Source organism: Cucurbita maxima, unplaced genomic scaffold (assembly GCF_002738345.1).
Source record: "Cucurbita maxima cultivar Rimu unplaced genomic scaffold, Cmax_1.0 Cma_Scf00012, whole genome shotgun sequence".
NCBI classification, from domain to species: domain Eukaryota; kingdom Viridiplantae; phylum Streptophyta; class Magnoliopsida; order Cucurbitales; family Cucurbitaceae; genus Cucurbita; species Cucurbita maxima.
The window spans coordinates 3,607,822-3,634,357 of NW_019272028.1; the positions used below are offsets into that span (position 1 = coordinate 3,607,822).

The window sequence follows — 26,536 nt, forward strand, 5'->3', positions numbered from 1 at the left end:
GGGGGGGGGGGGATTGATTAGGTTCATGATTTATGTGAAACATTTTATTCAGAAAAAAAGGGGGACTCATTCTTGAATCCCTGTCTCTCAAGGCTTGAGTTTAATGAGTTTAAAGGCGCAATGGGGTCGGTGTGGTTTGCTTTTTGCAGTGAAAAAGAGGAGCTGCCATGAAAAGCAGAGAAAGATGCTGTGGCCTTTCTTGTTTTTGCCTTGTTTGCTCACTTTCCTCCCTTTTTCTTTACTCATTTTTATCATCTTACTGAAGAAATGGTGATGTTTTTGGGCAGGTGTAAGAAGCCCATTCGTCAAAAATGTTGAAAATGGGAGAGAGATTTGTTAAACCCAAGCGGTCAAAGGTCAGGAATTTGACCTTCTTCTCTTATCTCTTCTGTTTGCTTTTCTGGAATTTCTATTGTCTGATAGCATAATCTCAGAGCACGGGTCTGTCTATTAGTGGCTGTGGATCCTCTCCTCTCTCACTTTCTTCCTTTTTGTTTAATTCCACTTGGGATTTTCCTCTGTTTTTCCCCTTTTGTCAACCATCTCATTATATAATTTCCTTTTCATTATCTTAACCCACCTTGCTTTTCTTTATTCTCTCTTTTCTCACTTCAATTATTCCTATTTCTTTAATGTTGGATGAAGAATCCATGCATACTAGATAGATTCGTGTTCGTTTGTAGGTATAGTTTCCACTCTTAGAAGCAAAAAGTAACGTGACTATATCGTAGGAGATACATGAGAATCAGATGTCAAATCTTGAACATGAGGCGTTATATTAAGTCTAGAATTTGAGCCAAATCTTCAATTTGAATTTAGGTGGGTTTGTGTTTTAAGACGATTGTGGAATGAATTTGGATGAGTTCATAGGTTTGAGCAGCACCAGGCCCTCCCTCCCACAGTTTTTCTTATTAAACCTCTCGTGGGTCTGGTAAAAAATGAGTGTTTGACCTAAATTATTACACAAAAACCTAGGAATAGCTTTTGTATTCTCTGTCAAAGGAAGCTTGCAGACAGAGAAGAGGCCGACAGTCCTGCCTGTAATGTCTTCCTGCCTACCCCCTTCAACCTATGAACTCGGCCGCACACCTTCCAGCAATTTTGTTTTGAAGCATTCCTCCCCACAATAGCACAACACAACAGCTATGGTGTAAAGACTTATTTAAGATGAAAACATGTAAAAAGTGTTTGTAACGGGCATATAGCCATGAATAACACGTCCTAAACAAACATGTTCGAAACATCACAACACATGACCATGACTCATGAACTCATTCATCAAGTCATTACTCCGAAGCCCATTATATATTCCAGTAATACACACCAAAAGAAACCCAGAAAACTTAAATTTGGAGCAGAATTCCTCACTCCCATCAACCCATTTTTTCTCGGGAAACTAACACAGAAGATGATGAAGATCAAGAGAGAAGATTTTGAGACGTTTTAACGCACGAGAATCGAGATATATTTGGTAAAATCCAGAGACAAGATTGTGGATTGTTTGTGGGTAAAATTCCGAAACCCTCCTCGCATGCCTTAAAAGCGAAAAGAGGAAGATCTTTCAAGTGAATCCAAGATTTCATGAGCGATGATTATGATGTTCTACATCTCCGGCGGTCTCTTAGCCCTGTTTGTTTGAACAATATATTGTGAAGATCTTGAATTAGATTTTTATGATATCATGAAGAACAGATAATAAAGTTGTGGAGATTAGAATGGATAATGATGCATTGTATGTTCAGAAGAAAGATGATGATAAAGGAAAGAAAGGAACATAAATGGTGCTAATGTGAACTTATTCATGTGGTCATTTTCGGAATACAATTCCATTTTCTCAAAAAAACTATGGCTTTTGTGATTTGGTGGGTCTCAGAGATCCTTTCGATGACCTATGTTTGTGTTGAATAGATGTCTATATGATTCGGTTGATTGTGGGGAAAACTTTAATGGGCTTGACATGTTGCGCATTGTAACAACTTAAGCTCACTGTTAGCATATATTGTCTAATTTAACTCATTACGTATAACCATCAGCCTCACAATTTTAAAACGCATATGTTAGAGAGAGGTTTCTGCATCCTTGTAAGGAATGTTTCGTTCCCCTCTACAACTGATGTCACTCCCTTGGGGTCAGTGTTCTCGCTGGCACAACGTCCAGTGTCTGGCTCTGATACCATTTGCAATAAGCCCAAGCTTACCGCTAGCAAATATTATCCGCTTTGGCCTGTTACGTATCGTCGTCAGCCTCACAGTTTTAAGACGCGTTTTAAAACCGAAAGACTAACAGCGATACGTAACGAGCTAAAACAGACAATATTTCTTAGCGGAGATCTTAGACTATCACAAGTATCCCCTTCATTAGAGGTTCTCATGAATCAAATCTAAATGGAAGAATTAATTTTGATTTTTTCCCATTAGTGATGTAGACTAAGGGGTTCTAGTCGGAGACTTGAAAAGGTAAAGGATGAGAGAATTTTCCGAATTAGCTAAATTAGGCCGGAAATAGATTATATTATTTATTGCAGCCCTATTCAATTGTTATTATTAAATATATATTAAATTTTAATGTGTATAATAAATGTGGAATAGTATGTTATAATATTAAATTTTAAATTTTAATATTGAATTTATTAAGATATTTAAACCGCCAGAAAGAAGAGGCCAAACTGGATAGGCTGTTTGTTGTACCCTCTTGACTAATAAGACTATCCAAAGAGGAAGCGTAACATATTAAAGACACGCGGTCTGGGTTAGGTACCCGCCATAGCCAGCAGGAGGTTTCCATTGCAGGGAACACTTGAACCCATCTCTTCCAATCTTTGCCTTTCAATTTCCGGTGCGTTTTGTTTCTCTTCTCTTCATTTTCTTCCTCAAATCTTATGAAATTGATCACCCTCTCATTAGCTGCCTAATGAAACATGGCTACAAAAGAAAAAAAAAAAAACAATCCCCCGCATGATTGTGTCGATTTTTTGGATGTATTATGATGTAATATATGGATCATCTTTCGTAATTTTGGTTTTATGAAATGAATGCAATAATTCGTGGAGAATGGAATAGAATCTGATAAGAGGGGGACAAACAGTAGTCGACAATGGAAGAGGGAAAGAAAGAATGAATGAAAGAAATTGAAGAGAGGTGGAGGGTTGGTTGTGGCTGAAAGGAAATGAAAGAGATGGGGGATGGCGGAAGCACATGGTGTGCGGGTTTGGTTTGTTGAATTTCAAAGTATGCAGCCCAAGTGTTCGATGAAATGCCTCCTTTTTTTTTTTTTCTTTTTTCTTTGGGTCCTCCATATCTCACTGACACCCCCTTGTCATCACAAAATAGTTTATGTTTTCCATTGTGAGTATCCCATTGAGTTGTCATTTGTCAGGACTCCATTGATGGGGTCGCTCATCTTCTTCTTCTTCTTCATCTATATCTGCAATTATGAATGACCACACCACCACTGCCTTTTCCTTTAATCTATATAGATATAGGCTGGGCCTACCTTGATTGAGTGAGACCCAGAAGCTAGCTCGCTCCATTCACACTAGTTGGAAATAATTGAATTGAATTGAATTGAAATCTGCAACCATAAAACTTAGGCAATGATGAGGTAGAAAGAGAAAATGGATCATGAATAGAAGAGAGAGACCAAAGCATTGGGAAGAGATGGATGGATGGGTTCAAAAAATGCAATAATTTTGTTGGCATTACTACGATTTGTGAGTTAATTATGAAATATTTGAATGTGGGAATACCTCAGTTTTAGGTGACCAGCACCACCATATGGTAGCTGCACCTAATAGATCCCACCACCATCCCTTTCTTCTTCACTGCCCCACTTAGTAACTCAACCTCTCTCTCTCTATGAGTTCTTTACTTCTACAGTTCTTTGTCTCATATCTTTTTCTTTCTTTTGCCACTAATTTCAATAAAATGCCTTCCAGGTCTTCCAGTTGATTTGAATTCAAAGTTCAAACCTCCAATGATTCCAACATAGTTTAAATGAACTGTTCAAAAAGTTCTAAAACGTTTTTTTTTTTTTTAATGTTCCAGGTCGTTTGAAAAAAAGTCAGAGGTGCTTTATTACTTAAAGGTTGGAATTGGGGAAAAAAAGAAAAGAAAAGATTTAGTATTTGTGGGTATAAGGGTGAGAAAATATGCTGAACACGATTATGTGAATGTTGGCCCATTTACGTAATTTTGACCCATGTTTGAGGTCCAGAGGGAAATTCATTCGGGCCATGTTTGAGGCCCGGAGTGAAACTCATTTCGGCCCATGTTTGAGGCCCGTAGTACCCCCCTTTACGTAATTTTGGCCCATGTTGGCCCATGGACTTGGAGCGTGCCACTTACTCTAGTAAGGGAATGGGGCAAATGTCCTCAAGTAAAAAGTTGCCTTCAATGGAGTTAGACGGCCTAGGGTTTACTCTCCTTTCTCTATACAAGAACGGGTCAAGAGTGAATCGAGTTTCCACCGTGAATCACTGGGTCCTAGGTATGCAAGGGCAAGCCCACACAAGCTCCAAGCTGGTCTGAGTTAGGTCGGGTCAACTTGTTTCCGCTTAAATTTAATGGACTTTTTGGCCTCCTATTTAATCACTTAGTCCTAATTTCATTGATCATTTTTCAACTCTAATGGTCTTTTATGATTTTATGTTTGATCCAATTGTCTAAAGGTACCCATTCAATCCTAGGATATTGAATAAAATTAGGTTTCATAATGATGTCCCATGGAGACCAGACTTTCATCTTTCAACCTTCAAGCCTCTGGTTCAGCTACCTTCCCTAATCCCTAGTCGGATTCAATCAACAATTCCCATCCCTCGTGTTAGACAATATCAAACATTTTTATATCCTAAACTACACAAACTTATATCAATAGATCCCTTGGTTGGAAAAGGGAACCAAGTATTTCTTAGAATAGCGTAGAAATTTCTTCATAGTAGACACATTTTAAAATCGTAAACTGATAGCACAAACGGAACTAATTTAGCTATAGAAATGAAACTTTTACGAATATGGGTAGTTTATGGGTAAAAATTATTGGCAGAATGTAAGACAAGAAAGGGAAGGAGAAAGAGAAATACTGATTGTGGTTGCACATTATTAGTTGTCAAGGTCAACCATTTTGTTACACAAAATTAACAACAATTCAAACCCAACAGCCAATGCGACTGAAACACAACACAGCACACATCAAGCTAGATGGGGTTCTACTCAACTTGGGGGAATATCTTCTGCAAACACCCTTTTGAAATCCGTTTCAGAAACCTGAGCATGTTATGGAAGGACGCAGGCGGCAGCAAGGTTGCATTAAGGCAGGTTACCAAAACAGTAAAAAACTTGGAGAATAGAAAGGTCCGGAAGAGGAGCCATAAGTGGAGTGGTCAAAAGGGAAGTGGAAGAGGTTGGCTTTAGCCCAAACAATGCTAAGAGAAGCGGCAGAGTTGGGTTTGCATGGAAATGGGAATGGGGCTGTTCTTGTTGCTTGTTGGCAGAGGCAGAGGCAGGGGCAGTGGCAGTGGCAGTGGCAGTGGCAGCGCAGGGCTAAAGGGTTCGGTTTGGTTTGGTTTGGTTTGGTTTGGAGGGATGAAGAAGGAGTTACAGAAGCGAAGATATGTACACTTGGTTTGTTTGGTTGTGTACTTTTGGGAAAAGGGTCTAATCCTTTTAGATTTTAGGGTTTTACTGTTCTTGTTTTTGTTGTACGTTTGGGATATTATCACACAGACTCTATCACTCCTACTACCAACTCTGTCTTTGAGCTTTCAAAAAGTTGTAATCCTTTTCTATCTTCTCCCCTCCCCATGTTTCCCAATGTCTCTTCTTGTTTACAAGCACAAATATTGAACTATTACACTCATACAAATGTATATTTAATATGCAGGACCTAAAATTAATGAACACTGGAAGCGAGTTTTTATGGAGCTGGACCTCATTTTGAACAGGCGGACAATTGAGGAAGCTAGAAAAGATTTTTTTCGTTAGCTAAATAAGGTACGTACGTTCTCATCCAGCTCATATCACTTTAAATATATATATTTAAATGTCAAACTTAATGTTATAATATTAAAATTTTAAATTTAAAAAATTATATGAAACATTATATTATTTTTTTCTTATAAAAAATTTCATATTGAAATTGGTATTTATACATTAAAATTTTATTTTAAGCGAATAATTTTATAAAATCATATTAAAAATGGGAAAAAAAAACATTCCTCTATCCACACACAAATAAATGAAATATAAAATTTTAAAATATATCTTAAAACTTAAAATTTTGAAATTGATAAATTTATTTAAAATAAATTGAAGAGAAAAAAAAAATATTTAAATATAAAATTGATTTAGATGATTGATGGAAAAAGGTGATGAATTTACAATATAAAAAAAAAAGGGAAAAGGCTTGAAATAGGATCTTTAATTTGGGATACCCATTTGATCTTCGATTTGACCCTCACTTTATCCACTTATAATTCCCATCCTCCCTTTATTTTTTTTTAATTACGACATAATAATAATAAATAAATAAATAAACAAAAGATTTAAAAATAATTATTATACATTAATTATATGAATTATTATTATTATTTTAGAGATGATACTTATTTACTTTAAAAATTAATGAGAGAGGAAAGATAATTTATTCATAATTACATGCATTACTTAATTTTAATTGTTTTCTTTTATTAGTTAATTGTTAGTTATAACATTTTAGCTTAGATATAGCTTAATTAAAAGATAACCCCTTTAATTTTAAGACATGTGATTGAGGTTTGAAATTTTTGTATTTATAAGGTTTTTTTAAAATATAAAAAATTCTTATATCATTAGAATATGACAACCAATAGTATGTTAGTAACACCTTTAAAAAAATACTTTTAAATTTAAAAAGAAAAAACATTAATATTCTTAAAATTAAAAGAAAAAAAAATCAAATATTTGTTTACTATTATTACTCTAACCCTTGAAACTAAGAAAGAAGATCTAAATTGATAATTTTTGTTGGAATATTGACATAAGAACTCGAAAAGAAAACACAAAATCTTTAAAAGAAAAAATTGATAGTGGAAATGGTGCCCCCATTTTGTGTCACAATCTCCAACAACGCCGCCAAACCGCAGGTGGAGCAAAGCTGAGTTTGTCTTTGTCTTCTTCTAAACAAACACTAACATTAAATTCTTTGACAAGACTTCTTAATACTCTTCCCATTTACAATCTTCATCATTGGATCACCACCACCACAAACAACAACAAAAAAAACATTCAAACCCTAATCCATGGCCGATCACCACCACCACCATCACCATATTAACCCTCCTCCCCCATTCTCCCTCATCCCCATTTCATTTCATTACGACCCACTCATGGCCGTAGCCTCAAATCCCTTGAATCCCAACGCCGACCCCTTCCTATTTCAACCTTCCTCCTTCCTCCTGCCTCCGCCTCCGCCTCCTCCGCCGCCGCATGTCGCCGCTTCTCTTCTTTCAGTGTACGACAATCTCTACTTCCCATGTGCGTCCACGCCTTACTATTGGCAATTCTATACTTATCCTGCCATTACCTGCTACAACGCTTTGCCGCCGTGTCAGGCAATGGCAGTGGGCTGCGCCCGTGACGCTATAACGGATTCAAAGCATGTCTTCAAAACAGAGTGTCGTAGGTTCAAAAGGGAATTCGTGGTTTCCTGTGGCCCTCGAAGAGTGACCAAATCTCCGCCGAAATGGGTCGAGAAGAAAATCGGTAGCGCCGTTGGCCACGGCGGCGATGACCCAGTTGAGAAAACTGATCATTGCCCAGTGGGTGGCTCTGGAATCACTACAGTGATGTTAAAAAACATCCCCAACCAGTTCAAGTGGGTACATTTTATATTTATTTTCGCTAATTTTAGAGCTTAACATTGTTTTCAATTCTGAGAATTTTCTTGGAGGATGAGAAAGGTATAAACTGAAGTGGGGTTATGGGTTAATTCCAACTTTTTGTTATTTGTCAGTTAATCATCTGGAATTGTACAAATTGTAATGTGTTTAATTAATTATTTTAGCATATCAATGTCTTTGATTTGCATTTATTGCTATTAACTTTAAGACAATGGCTTCAAAGCAGGCGGCGTGATCTTCTGCAGTTGCTGGACAGATACTGTCAAGTGATGAACCAACCAAGCGATTCTCGACCTGATTTCTCTGCTTCTGAATATGATTTTGTTTATTTGCCAATGGATTTCAGGTGGGTTTTGAATGAAACCCCATGATTTTCATTGTGTGTTCATACTTGGTTGTGAATATTCTTTTGAATTTGTAGGAGATCTTGGTATGAAGGGAAAGTATCGAATTTGGGTTATGCGTTTGTGAACTTCTCGACTTCCATGGCTGCTTCTCAGTTTTGTGCTGTTTATAACAATTACAAATGGGATGTTAATGTCAACAAGAAGATTTGTGAGGTCACTGCCGCTAGAATTCAGGTTTATCTCTCGATTATAGACTATAACATATAATCAATTGGAGTTGATGTTAACTTGTTTGACTTAGGGCAAGGAGGCTTTGAAGAATGCATTCAAGAACAAGATCTTCTGGTGTCTAACCGATCAATATTTGCCTGTGATGTTATCTCCAGCAAGCGACGGTCATCGACGTTACCGAATGGTTAATGTCGGGAGGCGCATTCCCAGGGTACCTCGCAAGCCGCTCAAGAAGTCGAGCAGCAGCTGAGCATCCCCGACCATGCACGGGTTGGTTGATGTGTTTGAATCGAGGTAGAAGGTGTTTGTCTTGTGTTTTGATTGTCTCCCCGACCGCTGCAGTTTCGTTTGGGGAGAATTGAAAACATGAGTGAGTGGCGGTCTATTTGTATGTTTGTATGTTCGGTTTGCCTAGGATGTTGTAGCGCCATGTCTGTCTGAAATGGTCACTTTCTGCAATAATATTCTCTCTTAAACCTGTCAAAGCTTTTAACTTTTTGGCTTGTTGGTTAGTTCGTTATCTTTTCTGGTAATGGGTTTTAAGAATCTGTTCATAAGAAGCTCATTTTCAGTTCTTATGAAAGTTTTTATTTGATTTTAGAGTGATTTTAAGCGACCAATTGAATTAGAGTCGGTCATTGGACGGTGTGAGGCAGTGGTCGGAATAAGGCTAGACGCTCCATAGTAGACATTTTAAAACTGTGAGTCTAACAACGATACGTAGCGAGCCAAAGTAGACAAGACATGCTAGTGTTGGGCTTGTGTTAGTTACAAATAGTATAAGAACTCAAAGCAAACATATGCTAATAGTGGGTTTTGACTGGTATTGAACCCAAGTTTCGAGTGGTATGCTAGCAAGAATGCTGGCACTCAAAATGAGTGAATTGTGACATTAGCAAGAATGCTGACACTCAAAATGAGTGAATTGTGACATTCTACATTGGTTGGAGAGAGAAACGAAATATTCCTGGGAAGGGTGTGGAAACATATCTCTAGCAGACACATTTTAAAACTGTGAGGTTGACAACGATACATAACAGGCCAAAACGGAATAAAGAATTGATTGAGTATATGAACCCTAAAACTTCCCAATCAGAGCTAAATGGGAATACAATTATTATTATGATATTATTTATGAATTTATCTGTGTCTAATCAAAACACCAACAACTAGTTTTTGGTGTCGTAATTCATCTTCTCCAAATTGGGCTGCACGGCCAACTGAACCATCGCCGGCGCCGGAATATGGTCTCTGAGAATACTCTCCGTGACAAGCCCAACGCTGTATTCCCACTCTACTCTCTTCAACCACGTACTGAACTTTCAATCTCTCCTTCTTGACCGTCCACGTGTCCATCTTCTCCCTCAGCAAGACATCCTCCTCCGTCCGATTCGCATTCACCACGAACATCTCCGATTCGGTAATTTTCGAGCATTTTCTTGGCTTTGCCGGAGTGGATGGCGTCGAATACTTCGGTGCAGTCGGTGCCAGCGTGGATGAGGATGCTATCGGCGCCGCCGGGGTGGTGTTTGATGAATTGGGTACAGTCGTAGACATGGCCGTGGACGATTATCCAGGCGGACTGACGGGTGTTGTGTTTTTTGACTTGGGATAAGGAGTAGGTGGTGGAAGCGGTGGAGGCGCTGTTCATGGAGGGAGTGGAGGCGCTGTTCTTCATCCATCCGCCCAACTGGTTGCCGGGGATTGTCGGGTGTTCGAAGATGATTCCGGTCTCTCCCGTGTCGGGTTTGCATATCTTCGTTCTTACTCTAAACCAACAGTTGTTCATCAATCCCTGTTCACGGAAATTTTGACATTTAAGAACACTAAGAGCCGTAATCTGATACCATATTAATAACTAGAAATAAAACATAGAACAATTATGATATATATGTTGAGAATTTATTAGGGAGATTCATGGTTCCTAACAATACATACCATGAGATTCCAGATGAGTTTCTCGGGCTGGGTGTTATTGGTTTCATCCCAAGCCCGGACGGCGATCTCCTTGACATTGAGCAACTTAGAAACCTCCACCTCCAACGACCATAGACACCAGCACCAGTACTTTCCAAACTTGTTCGGCTTCGCCGGATGATCCAACATGCACACGTCCCATTTCTCTCCGCCGTCCATTGTCACCTCCACACGCATAACCTTCTTTCCACCACCTACCCATTTCTCAAACATGTTAAATTTAAAAGGAAGTGAAGACAGATCTCTCTATAACATAATTAGATAAGAGTCAGAGATTCACCAGAATAAGCATAGCCTCTCAAGATGTAGGGCGACCGAGTGCTACAGGGCTTGATGGGCAGAATTTCGTTGTGGCTGGGCGTAGTTATGACCGAGTTAATGTTATACTCGTTGATTACATACTCCGACTTATACCACCACGCTGCATTTTAATTAAACCATGATCATCTCTTTAATTAAGCTAATATGAGACTTTCAAATCAATATACCACATATTCATACAACGTTGTTATTTGTAGATTACCTTCTTTGTCGGCCAGCTCAGCGTCCACGTGGGATGGAAAAACTTTGTTGTCCATTAAATAATAATAACTTTCCGATTCTTTCGTCGTCACAATGATCCGTTTCAGCCACTTCACCATTTTACCTCCGATGAATCCCGGCATTATCATCCTCACCGGAAAACCATGGTCCGCCGCCAGTTCCTCCCCGTTTTGTCTATACGCCAAAATTATATCCCTCGCCGGATCCATAGCGAACTCCACTTTTATACTCGTCCCGTACTTACACCCACCGCCTCCCGGCAAGTCCTCCGCCCCTTCAAAGCATACATTCACCGCCCCATTCTTCCGGCTAAAAATTCCACATCGGTTCAACACGTCACGAAGTGGGACCCCTCCCCAGACCGACGTGGCAACCACCGCCGCTCCCCAATTAAACCCAATTGTCTGTTTCACCGTGTTCTGCTCCTTCCGCCTGTTGCCGGCGCAGACAATCGTCGCCGGAAACTCCCGGAACCCAAACTCGTTAGTCAATTGGTCCATGGTGAACTTAGTGGGCCATTTGACGAGCCCACATACGTCAACGGTCCAGTCGTTCCACGTAGCCCTGGGGACCGCGCCGCGGCTGCGAACAAAGTGGAGTGGGACCGGGGTGATGAAGCCGTATTGCGTTAAACGGTTGAGAGGCGGCTCCGAGTTGAAAGGGTGCTTTCCTGTGTGACGGACCAGGGAAGAATTCCGCTTGATCCAATCATCAGCCGTTCCTTCGTGTCTGGGGTCGAGAATCGACGGCTCTAATTCACGGATTCCTTTCTGGATCAAATCACGAAAGTCGTTGATCTCATCCTCGCCTTCCTCTTCCCGTCGTACCTTGACGGAACTTCTGATGGAACCGTTAGCCGCCATGGGAGATTGGTTTGAGAAAAGAAGGGAGGAGAGGGTGGGGTTTTATGGGGGAGGTGAGTGAGGAGAATTCTATGGGCTGTGCGCGTGGGGCTGTCCTGGGTGTGCCTGACACAGTAGAGAGGGGTCGCCCATGGGCTGATGGGTTCGCGCCGCCCTCACCCACTCGCTCAAATGTCTCTCCACCATTTGTATACAATTTTCTTTTTCTTCCATTTTATTTTTTTTATAGCCATGTGCTTGATCGGTTATCAATGGTATCATAGCTAGGCTTGAACTACGTGTCAGTAAGGACACTAACCACAAGAGAAGTAGATTGTGGGATCCTCTTTCAGTTGAAATTTTTTAGAAACTTCTCCCTAACCAACGACTCATTTTAAAAATTGTGAGGCTGACAGCAATACCATATTAGGTTGAATGGCACTGCGACCGTTCACGATCTCATGTATTTATAGATGTGTATAATGAATATTACGCTGCAACAAACCATAGATTTAAGAGACAAAAACTGGAGGAGCTAACAGTTTGTAATTTATATAAATTAAACCAAAAATATTAAAATTTCAAAATCCTTAGTTCATGATTTTTTTGTTTTTGTTTTTTCAGGACATTATTATTTGTACTTGTTTGCATGTAATTGAAGCCCTTAGCAACAAACAAAAGTTGACCGACCACCCCTTTTTTCAAAACACTCCAAAATAAATAAAACACCCCTACATAAAATTTACACACTTAGATTACCTACTTATTTTGTTACGAATTTAATGTCAAATCAACGTTTTATTTAGGGGTAACACTCAAATTCAGATATTGTTCTCTTTAGACTTTCCTACTTTTAAAATTGAATAAGCTACAGAGAGGTTTCCACACCCTTATAAAATATGTGTGATCTTACCATCTACCCCTTCGGAGCCCAGTGTTCTAACTGCCACTCGTTCCCCTTTTCAATTGACGAAAGATCTCATATATGGGGTACTGTCAAACGAGAGTGAGTGATGAGCCATCTGTAGATAGCTCACTGCTCAGCTATTAAACGTAAGACATAAATTCTCTAGAAAGTAAAGGCGGAAATTATAGGATAAATAAGAGATAATAAGAAGTAAATGGTTAAGAGTTTGTTTTGGGAAGGTAATAAATTTATGAGTGTAAAGTAAACCAAATTAAGCAACCAAAAATCAGAGATTAAAGAGTGAGATAACACGTTTTAATTTTAATAATCCATTACCAGAATCCCATATACTGTTTTCAAAATCAGTGTTCTTTGTAAAGCATGTGTTTCTATTTTATCAAATTGTTCATTTTTTAAAAATAAAAAAAATAAAAATATTCTTATTATTAACAGAACTAATTAATATTTCATTTAAAAAATATTTTTACAATTAAAAAAAAAAACTCGTATCGTTGGTATGGATGGAAACCGTTTATCTATCCCGTCATTTCTCGATTCAATTTGTAGTAACAAAGACTTAGTTGAGTCATTTTGCAGTTCAAATTCGTTTCCCATTATTTATGCACTATTCCTTTATCCGTTCTTTTTTTAATTTCACAATTCCTCATTTTTTTATTCAATTTCGAGGAAAGATTTTAATCTTCGGGAGAGATTTTATATTTTACCTTCGATTTTTTTGGTCTTATTTGATTGATAAGAAAATTCTACATGAATGAAATAAAATGGAAGAAAATGAGAGAATCTATATGGATTCCGAGCCTAAATTTGATATTTATCACAAAATTATATATATATATATATACCTTTTTTCTTTATTTTCTTAAAATTTTTGTGTTAAATAAGTTGAGAAATTCAAAATTTAAAAGTTTTAGTATGGCCACCTTTATAATTCGCTGTGAGCTCTAATTTCTTCATGATTTAATATTTTGTGAAAAAAGTCCAGTCCAGTCGGTAGAACACAAGGTCCAGGCCCAATATTAGGACAAGCCCAATAATTAGGCACAGGCCCAATATTAGGCCCAAACTCAATATTGGGTTGAAGCCCAAGATGAGGCCCAAGCCCAACCCATAGAACATTAAAGCAAACGACCGGCTGTTTTGGGGGGTTATGTTGGTTGTTTTTAAGGCAATTTTCATGCAAATCACAATCAAATCTAAACCTAGCAATTACACAATTACAATTCACTCTCTTTCTGTTTTTTCTTGTTTGTTTGTTTTTTTCTCGCCATTTTGTTCATCTTTTTCTCTGTTTTTTTTGTTTTAGGTTCAATCCAACTTCCCGGAAAGAGACCAAAATCCCTCCGGCAAGAAATGGAAGATCAAACAAACGGCAACGAAATCAAAGCCATACCCCCAAAAGAAAGAGTAATCATTACTGTTTATGTTGAATCTCCCAGAAAACAGAGCAATAAGTCCCATCAAAACCCCATTTCCATTAACAAAAACTCTCATCCAAATGCTCCTCCCAAAGCCACTAAATCCAGAGGCTACGATCGTCGGGCTGAACTTCTTGCGTATTCTCGTGAGCTTAGAAATGTCGATTCTGCTACGACCCACTTGCCCAAAACTAAATCCAAATGGAGGGTGAAATCGGAGACGGCGGCGGTACGGCGAATTCCGTCGAGACGGGGGTTGCGGCAGGGGAGATATGAACGGGTTGGGATGATGAGGGAAGAGAGAACAGAGGTGGTGGAACAGAGATGCTTGCCCAAGTGCTTCAATGGAGATGACAAGAGAAGCAGTGGCCGATTGGGATCTTCCATATTAGTAAATTTTGCATTGCATTGAATCGTGTTTTTATTTATTGTTTGTTTAGTATGTTGATTAATGTGTTTGTGTTTTCAGAGGAAATTGAAGAGTTTGATGGGAGGGTTATCAAAGGGCTGCAAACGCGGTGGTTGGTGATGGTTAAGGACAGCAATGGTGGAATGAGATCCGCCATTTGTGTTGAGTTCGTGGGTATCCATTGGGCTCTGAATTAGCAGCGAAATTAAGTCATTTCTGTCTGTTTCAACTCTCTTTTAGTGCTTATGTTGCCTTTGTTTGTTTTTTGTTTTTCTTTTGTCTCTCTCTGGGGAGTTGTTCATATGCAGATGTCATGGTGTTTGTCCAAGGATTTCGCTGTAATCAAGCATAAGTCGGCAATAATGTGAATTTTAAGATACTCCATTTATGTTTATGTCCTGGATAGATAATATGATATGATGACTCGGAGAGCGATGGAGAGTGACAATAAGGGTCCATTTCAATAGGAGAGGGAACAAAACATTATTTATTATAAAGCGTGGAAATCTCTCCTAGCAGAGACATACACGGTATTTTAAAACAATGATGGAAACCTCTCCTAGCAGACGCACATTCCTTATTATATAGCGTGAAAATCTCTCTTAGCAGATGCATCAGGAGCATTTTAAAACAAGGATGGAAACCTCTTCTAAGGCATGGAAATCTCCCCCACGCATCAGGGTCATTTTAAAACAAGAGTGGAAACCTCTCTGAAGAAGGCGTGGAAATCTCTCCTAACAGCATCAAGGGCATTTTAAAACAAGAGTGAAAATCTCTCATAGCAAATACATTTTTAAATCGTGAGCCTTGACGACAATATGCAAAAAGCTAAAACAAACAATATCTAACAAATGGTATCCAAACATTAAACGGTGTGCGAACAAGGATGTCAGCCCCCAACGGGGTGAATTGTGAGATCCCAAATCGGATACAAAGATGTCAACCCCCAAAGGGATGGATTGTAAGATCCCAAAATCAGTTGGAGAGAACGAAACATCATTTGTAAGAGTGTAGACATCACTGGCAGATACATTTTAAAACCGTAAAACTGATAGAAATCTCTAGCATATGAATTTTAAAACCGTAAGACGGATAGAAATCTCTAGCATATGCATTATAAAACCTAAGACTTACCGCACAAACTAAAGCAAATAATATAATTAGTGGTATCTTTTCAAATTTAAAATCCAAAAAAAATGCATAAATTCTACTTTAGTTACGTATAATGCATTTGTATCCACCTGTCCAACAATCACAGTCCAGATAAAATGGACAAAAACTAAAACTAACTGACACAAATGATACAAGACACCAGAATAATTTAAAAGCAAGCTACAAATGTGGGTTTGATGAAAAGAAAAAAAAGAACCAATAGGATTTTATACTCTAAAATAATCCTTATTCTACTTTATATGAGAAGAAGAAACATTTGCGTGGGCTGCAAGGCAATAGCATGGCTGATGCCCACATGCAATAGAGGGCTAGCCCAAAGTGTGGTGCTAACCATGTAAGCCTGAGACAAAGAAAGAACATCCAAAGAACCATAGAAAGAGTAATAGCTACTAAAAGAACAGAAGAAACAAAACCATTTGTTCCATTGTCGTGTGTTCTGTTTAGTCAGTCAATCAAACGAAAATTGACCACAAATCAAAGGGAGCTCAGGGGGAGCTCCGCTGCTGTACCTCCTTGCCTTCCAAGCTGGCAAGCTAAACACCGACGGATCCTAACAATGCCAACAATGCCTATTCCCCCCTCCAACGCCAGCGGAGAAAAACACCCATGGCTGGCTGTTCAAACAAATTCTTTGACCATTAAAATTTAAATTTTTGTTTAAAAAAAAAAAAGAAAAAAAGAAAAAAAGCTAGAAATGATTTGACTTATGCACCATGAACAGAGTGGGTATGTATGACTTCTAACCGACGAATAATACCGACAGACCTCAATTACAAGAGAAGTTTTAAGGAATATACATGCCCCATCTCAATAAAAGCTTACGCCCCCTAACTCCCACTTGTTCCTCTTCTTTTCTGTATAATCATTATGGAATTCTGTTAAGTCCTCCTCTCTGTCTTGGCCGCCTCGACCTCCCAAATATAATTCTACGGAAACCACGTCCTGGTCCACCAGTAGCAGTAGATCCCAAACCTGCAGCAGCACGGTGCATCCCAAAATCAATCTCGTCTCCCCTACGGTATGAATTACGAGAAAACAGACCACTGTCCCGTCCAAAACCAAATGCATCCATGGAAAAGAAAGAATCATCATCCAAATTCTCATCCATATCAGAATCGTACTCACTGTAAAAACCACTTCGGTTTGGTTCCAACACGTAATCCCCCAGAACAATAGCTCCAGGGATGGACGATATGATCGTGCTAATCACATCACTTCGCTCTCTCTCGTGCTCAAATCTCTTCCACTTCTCTTCACGCACAGGGTCCACTTCTCGTGGTCGAGCTAATGGATGCTTTGCCTTAACGTGCTTCTTCAGCTCCTTGTAACATCCAATAAATGAGCAATTATCCTGCATGCAGCTTCTCTTCTTAGAATTAAGATACTTCCGTGCTGGTTCCACCACTGTCCATCCTTTAACCTGTCCCCTACAAAGGGGACACAACAGCTCTGGCACATTAACCTTTTCACTTGGCTGCCCTGCATCCAAATTCAAGCTTAAACTTTCCACGGGCATATTCGATTGTTCTGAACTTTGAGTTGATGTTACTTTTGTGTAGGCTTTCTTGTATTGATCAAGACAATTGGAATATCGACGACCAGTTGCACACATATAAGGCCGGCAACCCTTATCATATGATGAACAAAGAAGAAGCACGGCATTGTGAGGGTACTCCATACAGACCGAGCAGGTAGCATCCTCCCACTCTTTTTTCTCTGACCCTTTGCAGTTTCTCTTCTTGAGGAAAACATTTTTAGCAACTTTCAGTGGACTAGATGGCAACACATATGAGTTTCCCCTAGAACGCCTAGAATCAGAGTTGCTTTGCATCTTTTTCATAGCCATTCACAAATTGAACCTGAAATCATTTAGGGGGAAGTGGGAGCATCAGATCACTCTTAACAGTGGACCTCTCAAGATTTTCACAAACTCAAGCCTGCACCCGAATTTTATTACAACTAACATCAAGATGGGGAATCCAGACATTAAGAAATAAGTTTCATGCCTAAGTCAGCTGTTGGCCCTAATCACGTAAAAATAAATAATACCATATGGAAGAAAAACAAAATAAAATAGACAATACATAATATAATTCTCTCCATAAATAGACAATAACATTATAGCAGAAACAGGAATAAAAATAAAACAAATAGACAATTACATAATGAAGCAGGTTGATCAAAACCACAAGAAGAGGACATCGTCACACACTACATAACCATACCCTAATAATAGATGTTCAACCCCTTGACAAGTTCAAAAGAAAAATATTCTATAACGGAACTGAACCAACTAAAACATACATCTTCTTTAGTCTCAAGTGCCTCATGGATTACAACCATAAGCTACTAAACTGATAGTTCAATAACAAAATTTAGAATTTTTTTTAAAAACTGTTCAACCACTTGTATGTCATGTAACAACCACTTGTATGTCATGTCATATTATTATTAAGTTCAAAGGCTTATTATTATTATTTTTTTTTAACATACTCGTATCATTGTGTAGTAATCGAGGCCTAAATCTTCAATACACCATAAAAGAAAAAAAAAAAAAACTCCGATACATTTAAGTAAAATAACTCAATACTCCAAGAAGATCCATAGATTTCAGGGTGTGAATCTTCTATAAAGAGAATTGAATGGTATTACAAGAAATGCTTTAAATGATAGCAACTTCCATAGATATTTGAGGAAAGCGGGCAAAAGAAATCTGACATATGACAGAAATATCATATCATATCATCTTTCTAATATTAAAATTCTATCGTACTTGCGATAATGATGGCAAGTTTTACAGTCCAAGTCCTTCAACTTCATTCCAATAAAGGGATAATAGAGTGAAACTTACTCAACTGAGGAAGAACTAATAAAACTGTATGTAAATGGATAAATCAACACAAAAGGCCTAAATACTTGCTGAATAACAAAGGATATTTTATTATCAGCATTATAATTGAAAAACACTAATTATACCCTACATGAAAAAAATAGTCAGGCATGGTATAGTCATCTCGCATATCATATATACATGTACATACTATACAATGTTGTTTTTTAACTTGGAGAAAGCTTCTGACATCTGGGTGGAAACTTTCTTATTGTAGTCTACGTACTTTGGTTGTGAAATGGAGGTGTATTTTATGCATGCTTATCAAGAATACATTTTTCTATCGTTGCCAATGACAAGCCCTACAGGTTAAAATCCATATTTCCACGCGGATAAGGCAAGGTGACTCTCTCTCCATTTTTCTCCTTTATGATACCTTATTGTCTTATTAAACTCTTGCCCAGCGAACCTTCAAAAGAGCTTTGCTGGGGAATTCCAAGTTGAAGACACTAGTGTACATAAAAACTTCCTTAGATAGTCTCTAACCCCTTTGTAAATTTACGAAATTCTGAAACTAAAATGTGTTCGCATAATAAAATCTACATACTTCTGAACAAAAAAAAAAAAAAAAAAATGTTAGACATCACATTTCATTTCTTACATTCATCAATCACTATCATTCTACAGTTTTATAACATATTCAATAATTTCTGAGAGCGTGAAGAAGAAAGAAACAAGATACAACAATCATTAAAGCCTATATTGGTAGCAAATTTAGAACAGCTACTAATGCAAATATAACATTAGATTCTGATGTCGTATAGTCATTCCCATGCCCTGTAGCCTCTAAAAGTTATTTAATACAGTGGGAAAGCTTAAACAGCCGTCCGATCTTCTAATAATTAGATTGAGAACATTGAAATCCACATTGGTGTACGTACTCCACCCACTTGTAAGTGGGCATCCATAAATTTTCATGCCAGAAAATTCAAATACTACGCAGAATAGAAGGAAAAGTCAATCGACAGAAAAATAACTGCAGCGTCCAAGAAATCAAGGTTACACTTGGAATTATTGTTAGTAGGTAAAATGTTTCTAAAATCTATATACGCACAAAGCAATCAGTATGAACAAAATGCCAGACATCAACATTTTGGGAGTAAAAAAGGAAGAAACACACAACTTTGGGAACTACAGAGGGAAACCTCATTTAAAATTGAGGGCAAATACGGGATTATAATTCCCAATTGAACTATTTTGATTGGACATCTTGAGAACTGATGAGTAGCAAACATATACAGAATCGTGGAGGAAATGATAAAGAGGAAACAAACAAACGATTAAAAAAAACCCTAAAACAGAGAGGAAACGTGGAATACCACACAGTGCGATGAATAATGCGAGAAGCCAACACGTAACAGGCATCCGAGGAAATGACAAAAATGATCCAGCCTCCACAAAAAAAAAATGGATTGAAAAGAAAAAGACAGGGAGAAAGAGAGAATTAAGATCGGGAAAAGAAGGGGGACAGGGAATTGGAAGGAAACGTACCTGAATGGGTGAGTGATTCCGGTAATTGAAGGCGTCGCCGACGATGGGAGAGGAGTGAAATTGAAACCCTAATGAAATGTGAATTGTGAAGTGAGAAGAAGAAGAAGAAGGCGGAGAAGGAGAACGGAGAACGGAGGATCGAGGCCAGAGAAGCGCTCTCGATTGTTCGGAGAGGTGTGCTGGGGACTTGCGTGGAGGTTTCCCCTTTTTCTTTTTCCTTTTTAATCTGAAATTCATCGTTTCTTTTTCCTTCACGACACTATGGCGAATCTCTTGTGGGCTTAAGGCCCCAATTATGTGGATTATTTAATGGGCCTCAGGCCCTATTTTTCAACACATATATATTTTTTTAAAATTTTATATAGTTTTTAATATTGTTTTATGGCTAGCTTATCGCACCTCAACTATTACCGTGAGACCATTGCTACCAAAGTAACTCGTAACGCCCTTCACTGCAAGTTATACGTTCTTTTTTCCGCTTCTTTCTAAATCAAATCTGCTTGCTTATAAGAGAAGAGCAAGGTGCGTAGTGTCACAATCGTACTCTTGCAGCAGCGGGACAACGATCATGCAGTACTTGTTATAACCCAACGAACAAGTCAGTCGTGAGAAGTTCAAACGTCGCAAACAATGTCGGCATATGCTCGGGCCTCGAGTCACGTTTTTCCAGAAATATTTTAGTAAACGTGCGCAAGAAAATACATTTGAATACGATTTGAAAAAATTGAAGAAAGATTGAAAACAATATTATATGGCTATGAGCAAAAGGCAACACAACAGCTTAAATATCATATAGGGAGAATTTGACAACTAGTCATGATTTCGTTGAACGGTCGTACAAAATCTAGGTAAGAGTTGACAAAGAGTCGCATCTCCGAATAGTACATTTTGGAGAATTTTAGCTCTAGCAGGTGGACATGATTTTGGTAAATAATTATATACCTCATATTGACACAACGTAAAATAATAAAAACCTATCTAAGATGACAACATGTAAAACGAGTTTGAAAGATGCATGCAACCATCGACAACACGCCTTGGACAAACATAACCGTGACACGTAACTTACTTATCAAAGGACTCCAGTTGTGGAATCTACTTTTGTCGCTAGTAATTAAGCATCTTGTCTTACGCTAAATTTTCTCACCTTGTGGAGAACTTGCTCCTTCATACCAACCCTTCTACCAGTCCCGCATTTAGGTCTTGGTGTTGGTTTGGGAAAGTTTGATCCATGGATAGTATCTGATATAGGCAAGGGTTTTCGAGGCATCCAAAAATAGGTCATTTCGACTAGTAGGCCAACCTAAGGTGGTTTTTACAGACGCTCATTATTGCAAAACTTTTATTTATACAAGTTTTCTAAAAAAAGAAAAAAGAAGAAGAAAATGGAAGAAACGTATTGAGAAAGTTCAACTTTGACCAAAGATCAAGTCAATGATAAGCAGGATGGTCAAACTTGATAGAACAAAGCTAAAAAGTAGACAAAGTTCAAAGTTGAAGAAAGAAAACACCCAAGAGACTGCCTTATCTATATATAATTAATTTTTACAAGCAGCGTGAATGTTCCTTCTTTTGTATAGTTACAAAAACACAGCTAGGCCTGAATCACCCAAGTAGCTAAGCACAATAATAATACCAATCACAACCTGAATCAGCAAATTTCATTCTTCTTGTTCTTGTTCTCTCTTGTTCTCTATTCTTAGCTACCCAACTAACTAAACACACAATAACTAGAAGCACTTCCATTTAACTGTTCTTGTATCAGTGGCACACAAACTAGTTACCCTCTGCTGCGTACATCAATATCTATTCTAGAAATCCAATAATTACAGAAAAATGTGCCGGAGTCGAACTTTTACAGCCGAGATTGTGCGAAGAACCAGAACTTGGTCTTGGTTCTCAGCAAGCCGTTCAACTACAGGATGTAACCAAGTCGGTTGACGTGTATGCCTATTTTCGACTCCAGAATCTGAGAGAATGGAGTGTAGCATATATATTAACCCAGATGAAATGGAGAATAAATATCATAGACTGTTCAGTTTTTGGTAACAAATGAAGAGTAGAAACTCTACCTTACAAATCTCACTTTTCAGGTCAAATTCTTCTGCCTGGCCTGTAGTAAGGAGATGCTGACCCTGATGAACTGGAAGCTGGTCTTTTAACAAACGGGTGATTTAAAAGATCAGCTGCAGTAAGACGATCGTTTGGATTAACTTTAAGGCACTGCAGAATGAAATCCCGCCCATCGTCTGAGAGAGAGTCGGGAATCGCCGGTAGTCTGCCTTTTCCAATCTGATATAGGGCCTGCATATGCTGTGGATTCGAAGGATAGCAGTTTCAGAACCTTACAAATAATGGTTATGTTGTCTCCTATCATAATAAACAAGAATTGATAAATAAGAGAGCTGAGCTGCAAGTTTCGAAACCCCTTCGAACCATTAATCTTGTGTTATCTCAGTTTCAACGCAAGCAGTGAACTTTGAAAATGTAACAGTCCAAGTGTCCACCGTTAGCAGATATTGTCCACTTTGGCCTGTTACGGGTCGCCATCAGCCTCACGGTTTTAAAATGTATCTGCTAGGGAGAGGTTTCCACACCCCTAAAAGAAATGTTTCGTTCACCACTCCAACCGATGTGAGATCTCACTATCTCACAATCCACCCCCATTGGGAGCTCAGTGTTCTCGTTGGCACACCGTCTGGTGTTTAGCTCTGATACCATTTGTAACTGTCCAAGCCCACCATTAGCAGATATTGTCCACTTTGGCCCGTTACGTATTGTCATCAGTCTCACGATTTTAGAACGCATATGTTAGGGAGAGGTTTCCACACCTTTATAAGGAATGTTTAATTCTCCATCCGTTGATGTGAGATCTCACAATCCCACAGAAAACGAACCAACAAACAGCCAAACAAACAAAAAAAAGTTGATGGAGAAGAACAAAGGTGGCACGTACATTTTCGAATTCCGAGTACGGAAGCTTCTGGGTTAACATTTCCAATACTGTGCACCCAAGGCTCCAGATATCAGCTGGAAGACCGTAGCCCTGGCCCTTCCTATTAACCACCTGCATAAATCACGGCACTGATGATGAGAAATTATTTTCAAATAAACTACAAAAGAACAATATACTTGATTCATTTTCAAGGAAGAACGCGAACCTCAGGTGCCATCCAGAACGGAGTTCCCTTACAAGATTTAACGTCGTTCAATTTTGTTGCCTGAAGAGAATGAAGACAATGGTTTTATGGAAATAAATTCACATAAAAACAAGGCCAACAACAGAAATAATCAAATAGATTGAGAAGAAAACCTTCGCCAAACCAAAATCTGCAAGCTTCACAGATCCACTCACATCCACCAATATATTAGCACATTTAATATCCCTTTATGACAAAAATTTCAAAAACATCAAAATAAGAAAATTATTATTCATTAAGAGGGGTTGGGGGGGTAGTGAAGCAAGAGTTAGATCAATAAATATGAAGAAGAAGAACCTATTTAAAATGGTTGTCCAGATATTCTTTTAACAGAAACCATAGAGGAATTCTAGATATAATATCTCCTCAAGGATATGATCAAAGAAGAATTTTACAGACTTTAATGGAGGGACTGATATATTTGTTGGATACAGTTTAAGAATCATAGTAAGTTTAATTTTTATAAGAAACCGAGAATGTAACAGCCAAGCCCATCGCTAGCAGATATTGTCCGCTTTAGCCCGTTTCGTACCGTCGTCAAACTCACGGTTTTAAAACGTGCCTACTAGAGAGAGGTTTCCACACCCTTATAAAAAATGTTTTGTTCCCCTCTCCAAAATGAGATATACCCACCAGCCACAAGATCAAAGGATTACAAAAAAAATAACATGAACTTGACAACTGAGACAAATCTTTCCCCGTTCCCATCCACAGCAATAGTATTAAATATGAACAGAATAAATACAGACAGATCCATAAGAGTCACAGACTCAACAACCGATAAGCGTAACTCATTCTGGACAGACGAAATAAAACTAAAAGAAAACTCACAACTGCATTCACTAGCACAATTCATAATCAATAACATAATAGATTCATTTGTGTACCTGTGAACCACATTTTGCTCATGAAGATACTTTAAACCACACAGAATCTGCCTTGTATAGGCGGAAACAATGGAATCCGTAAGGACAACCCTCTGATATAGGCTCATAAGGGAGCCCTGAGATACAAGCTCAAGGAAGATATAGAGTTTTGACCCATCCGGCTCCTGCAAATAATAATCAAGTAAAGTATTAACTATTGAATATACGAAATTGTAATAGTGACGAGTAGGAAACTAGATGAAATCAATTGCTACATTGGATAAAATTGGATAGCCATGCAAGAATCCATGATATGGCCTGAACTTAAAGCTCAAATCTAAAAGAAAGCAGGAAATAATCAGATAATGTGTGCTCCAAACTCTGCGCATCACTGCACCTACCAACATACTTCCAATAAGATGAAAAATTAAGGCATCTCTGATAATCCCCGAGGTTTTTGGTTTTTAGTTTTTAGAAGTTGTGCTTGATTTCTCATCTTTCTTAACAAAATATTTGAATTCTAAGCTATGATGAAAAGGAAAACAAAGAAAACATAAGCATCACAGTGCAAATAACAATTCAGCCAAAGCTTAGAATTCGTTTGTGATTCAAGGGCAACTAACATTGAATTGAACTCTGCATATCCTTTGCGTATACTCAACTGAAACCGAAAACGTATTAGATTATCAAAGACTAGAACCAAGATACTTTAGTCCCTATAGATGATTAAGCTAATAAACTAAAATAATTAAGCTCGACTTTTTTCGAACCACCCAAAGCCTAATAACTTCAAATTCTTCGGGATGGAGAAGGCCAATACCGTGTCGGTGCCATAGTACTGAACTATGTTCTCGTGCTCGAACTCACTTAGAAGAGCTATCTCCTGGAAGAAAAACAGGTTATGAATAAGAGATTATAAAGTGTACACATTCAGAATTTCAAATCAGAGCAAGGTAACTCACCTGCTGAAGTTGATAGATACTTTGTCTTCCCTGACTATCTTCATCGAGCAGTGATACTTCCTTGACTGCAAAGAAGGCCCCACTCCTGCAGAAGAGAAACAAAATCAGATAGCCAAAATAACACTAAGGCTTTCTGATCAAGATGTTCTTGAAAACCCAGATGAATTATCAGAGTAAACGAAGACTAATGTGAGATTTAAGCTGAGTTCTTCTTCCTATCAACAAAAGGGTATCAGCCACCGGGAAATTCTTCTTCCTACCAAATAAGCTAAGAGAAACATAACGTACTGTGACATTGCTTCATACACAGATCCAAATGAACCGCTCCCTAGACGTTTTCCTTTTACCCAAGTCGTGATGATGGGTTTACATCTCATATTGGGTGAAATATTTGCAGGCTCTGTAGTGCAGCTCGAACAGTCATCATCATTCGAGGTTGTGAAAGAACACCAAGACCGAACGAGCGGTGAATTCTCCACAGGCCCGACAATATTTCCCTCTCCTTCTCCTTCGACAAAAGGTTCGATTCCTTTTTGAACTTCATCGCGATTTACTTCGTCAACTAAAGGAGCAAAGGTTTTCAAAATGTCCCAAGTATTATCGACATCCATAGGCGGCGGCGGCTTGAGTAAGGGAGGCCGAGCACCATTGATTCCACTTCTCGGGCTACATTCAACAGTAGTAGCCATACGGCTTTCATTCCACTCGAGAGATTCGGTCTTAGCCGTCGATTGCTCAACGCTAATTCGAACTGAATCCTTAACCCTAAGGCACAATTCATCTTCGATTTCTTTATCTTCCTTCTCCATACTAACTTCCTCGCTCTTCGGGCTATCCATAGGATGCAATCTCGACTTCGGTAGAAGCTCGGAAGATGAACGAAGCTTTCTAGCCTCCCAAGCCTCCATCGGAATCCCAAAGTCTTCGGGACCGTTTAGCCCTAAAGTCCGACAGATGAAATCAATTTCACCGTCGATCCCTTGAATCCGAAAGCTGGAGGCATCCGGCGTGTCCATGGACCGAGTGTAAAGAGATCCAGAAGAATCTTCGAGCGAAGAAGACGAGGAAGGAGCGTCATAATCGATGTTCTTCGCCGCATTAAGTCGGCCAAGCTTGGGTTTACCTGCGTTTTTTCTCGAATCCATAGCTTTTTTTCGTTTCCCAGGAGAGAGAAACTGAGGCAGACGATGCATCGAGACTCTAGCCCATTAAACTATCCCCTCACCGCCGGCAACAACAAGAAATCAACGATTTCAGGAAGGAAAAACTACAAAAATTGATGGAATTAGGAATTGAAAGATTGAATCAGCCTCCAAGATTGAGGAAACATGGACTGAATTGGACTGGTAAACGCCGGAGAGAGAGAAAAAAAAAAAAAAAAACGCGGGT

At 38.6% G+C, this 26,536-nt stretch overlaps 5 protein-coding genes across 8 annotated transcripts; 2 read left to right on the forward strand and 3 right to left on the reverse strand.

The window, feature by feature from the left end:
* Positions 1 to 6,946: 6,946 nt before the first annotated feature.
* Positions 6,947 to 8,928, forward strand: LOC111487798 (protein MEI2-like 6). Its single transcript, XM_023135335.1, has 4 exons — positions 6,947 to 7,848; positions 8,100 to 8,219; positions 8,295 to 8,454; positions 8,522 to 8,928. Exons 1-4 carry the CDS (start codon positions 7,274 to 7,276, stop codon positions 8,699 to 8,701), a joined length of 1,035 nt encoding a protein of 344 aa, XP_022991103.1. The 5' UTR covers positions 6,947 to 7,273; the 3' UTR covers positions 8,702 to 8,928.
* Positions 8,929 to 9,534: 606 nt separating this feature from the next.
* LOC111487583 (nitrate reductase [NADH]-like) lies at positions 9,535 to 11,834 on the reverse strand. Its single transcript, XM_023135033.1, has 4 exons — positions 10,952 to 11,834; positions 10,709 to 10,849; positions 10,390 to 10,622; positions 9,535 to 10,246 (listed from the first exon to the last, which is right to left on the reverse strand). Exons 1-4 carry the CDS (start codon positions 11,832 to 11,834, stop codon positions 9,755 to 9,757), a joined length of 1,749 nt encoding a protein of 582 aa, XP_022990801.1. The 3' UTR covers positions 9,535 to 9,754.
* A 2,114-nt stretch (positions 11,835 to 13,948) lies between these two features.
* Positions 13,949 to 14,949, forward strand: LOC111487148. The gene is made up of 2 exons (XM_023134410.1): positions 13,949 to 14,547; positions 14,626 to 14,949. Exons 1-2 carry the CDS (start codon positions 14,092 to 14,094, stop codon positions 14,683 to 14,685), a joined length of 516 nt encoding a protein of 171 aa, XP_022990178.1. The 5' UTR covers positions 13,949 to 14,091; the 3' UTR covers positions 14,686 to 14,949.
* A 977-nt stretch (positions 14,950 to 15,926) lies between these two features.
* On the reverse strand, positions 15,927 to 20,358 carry LOC111487520. Of its 4 annotated transcripts, none has more exons than XR_002719095.1 (3): positions 20,120 to 20,357; positions 16,451 to 17,597; positions 15,927 to 16,352 (listed from the first exon to the last, which is right to left on the reverse strand). XR_002719095.1 is itself a non-coding variant. In XM_023134945.1 (3 exons), exon 3 carries the CDS (start codon positions 17,582 to 17,584, stop codon positions 16,604 to 16,606), a length of 981 nt encoding a protein of 326 aa, XP_022990713.1. In that variant the 5' UTR covers positions 17,585 to 17,597; positions 19,948 to 20,020; positions 20,120 to 20,358; the 3' UTR covers positions 15,927 to 16,603. The 4 variants fall into 4 exon arrangements, 3 of the variants coding, with proteins under 3 accessions (XP_022990713.1, XP_022990712.1, XP_022990711.1); XM_023134945.1 differs by adding an exon at positions 19,948 to 20,020 and having other exon boundaries at positions 15,927 to 17,597; positions 20,120 to 20,358; XM_023134944.1 differs by having other exon boundaries at positions 15,927 to 17,675; positions 20,120 to 20,358.
* Positions 20,359 to 21,613: 1,255 nt separating this feature from the next.
* LOC111487377 (mitogen-activated protein kinase kinase kinase 1-like) lies at positions 21,614 to 26,526 on the reverse strand. The gene is made up of 9 exons (XM_023134758.1): positions 25,436 to 26,526; positions 25,148 to 25,232; positions 25,006 to 25,068; positions 24,207 to 24,370; positions 23,433 to 23,505; positions 23,281 to 23,340; positions 23,076 to 23,186; positions 22,192 to 22,432; positions 21,614 to 22,088 (listed from the first exon to the last, which is right to left on the reverse strand). Exons 1-8 carry the CDS (start codon positions 26,338 to 26,340, stop codon positions 22,214 to 22,216), a joined length of 1,680 nt encoding a protein of 559 aa, XP_022990526.1. The 5' UTR covers positions 26,341 to 26,526; the 3' UTR covers positions 21,614 to 22,088; positions 22,192 to 22,213.
* Positions 26,527 to 26,536: the final 10 nt, after the last annotated feature.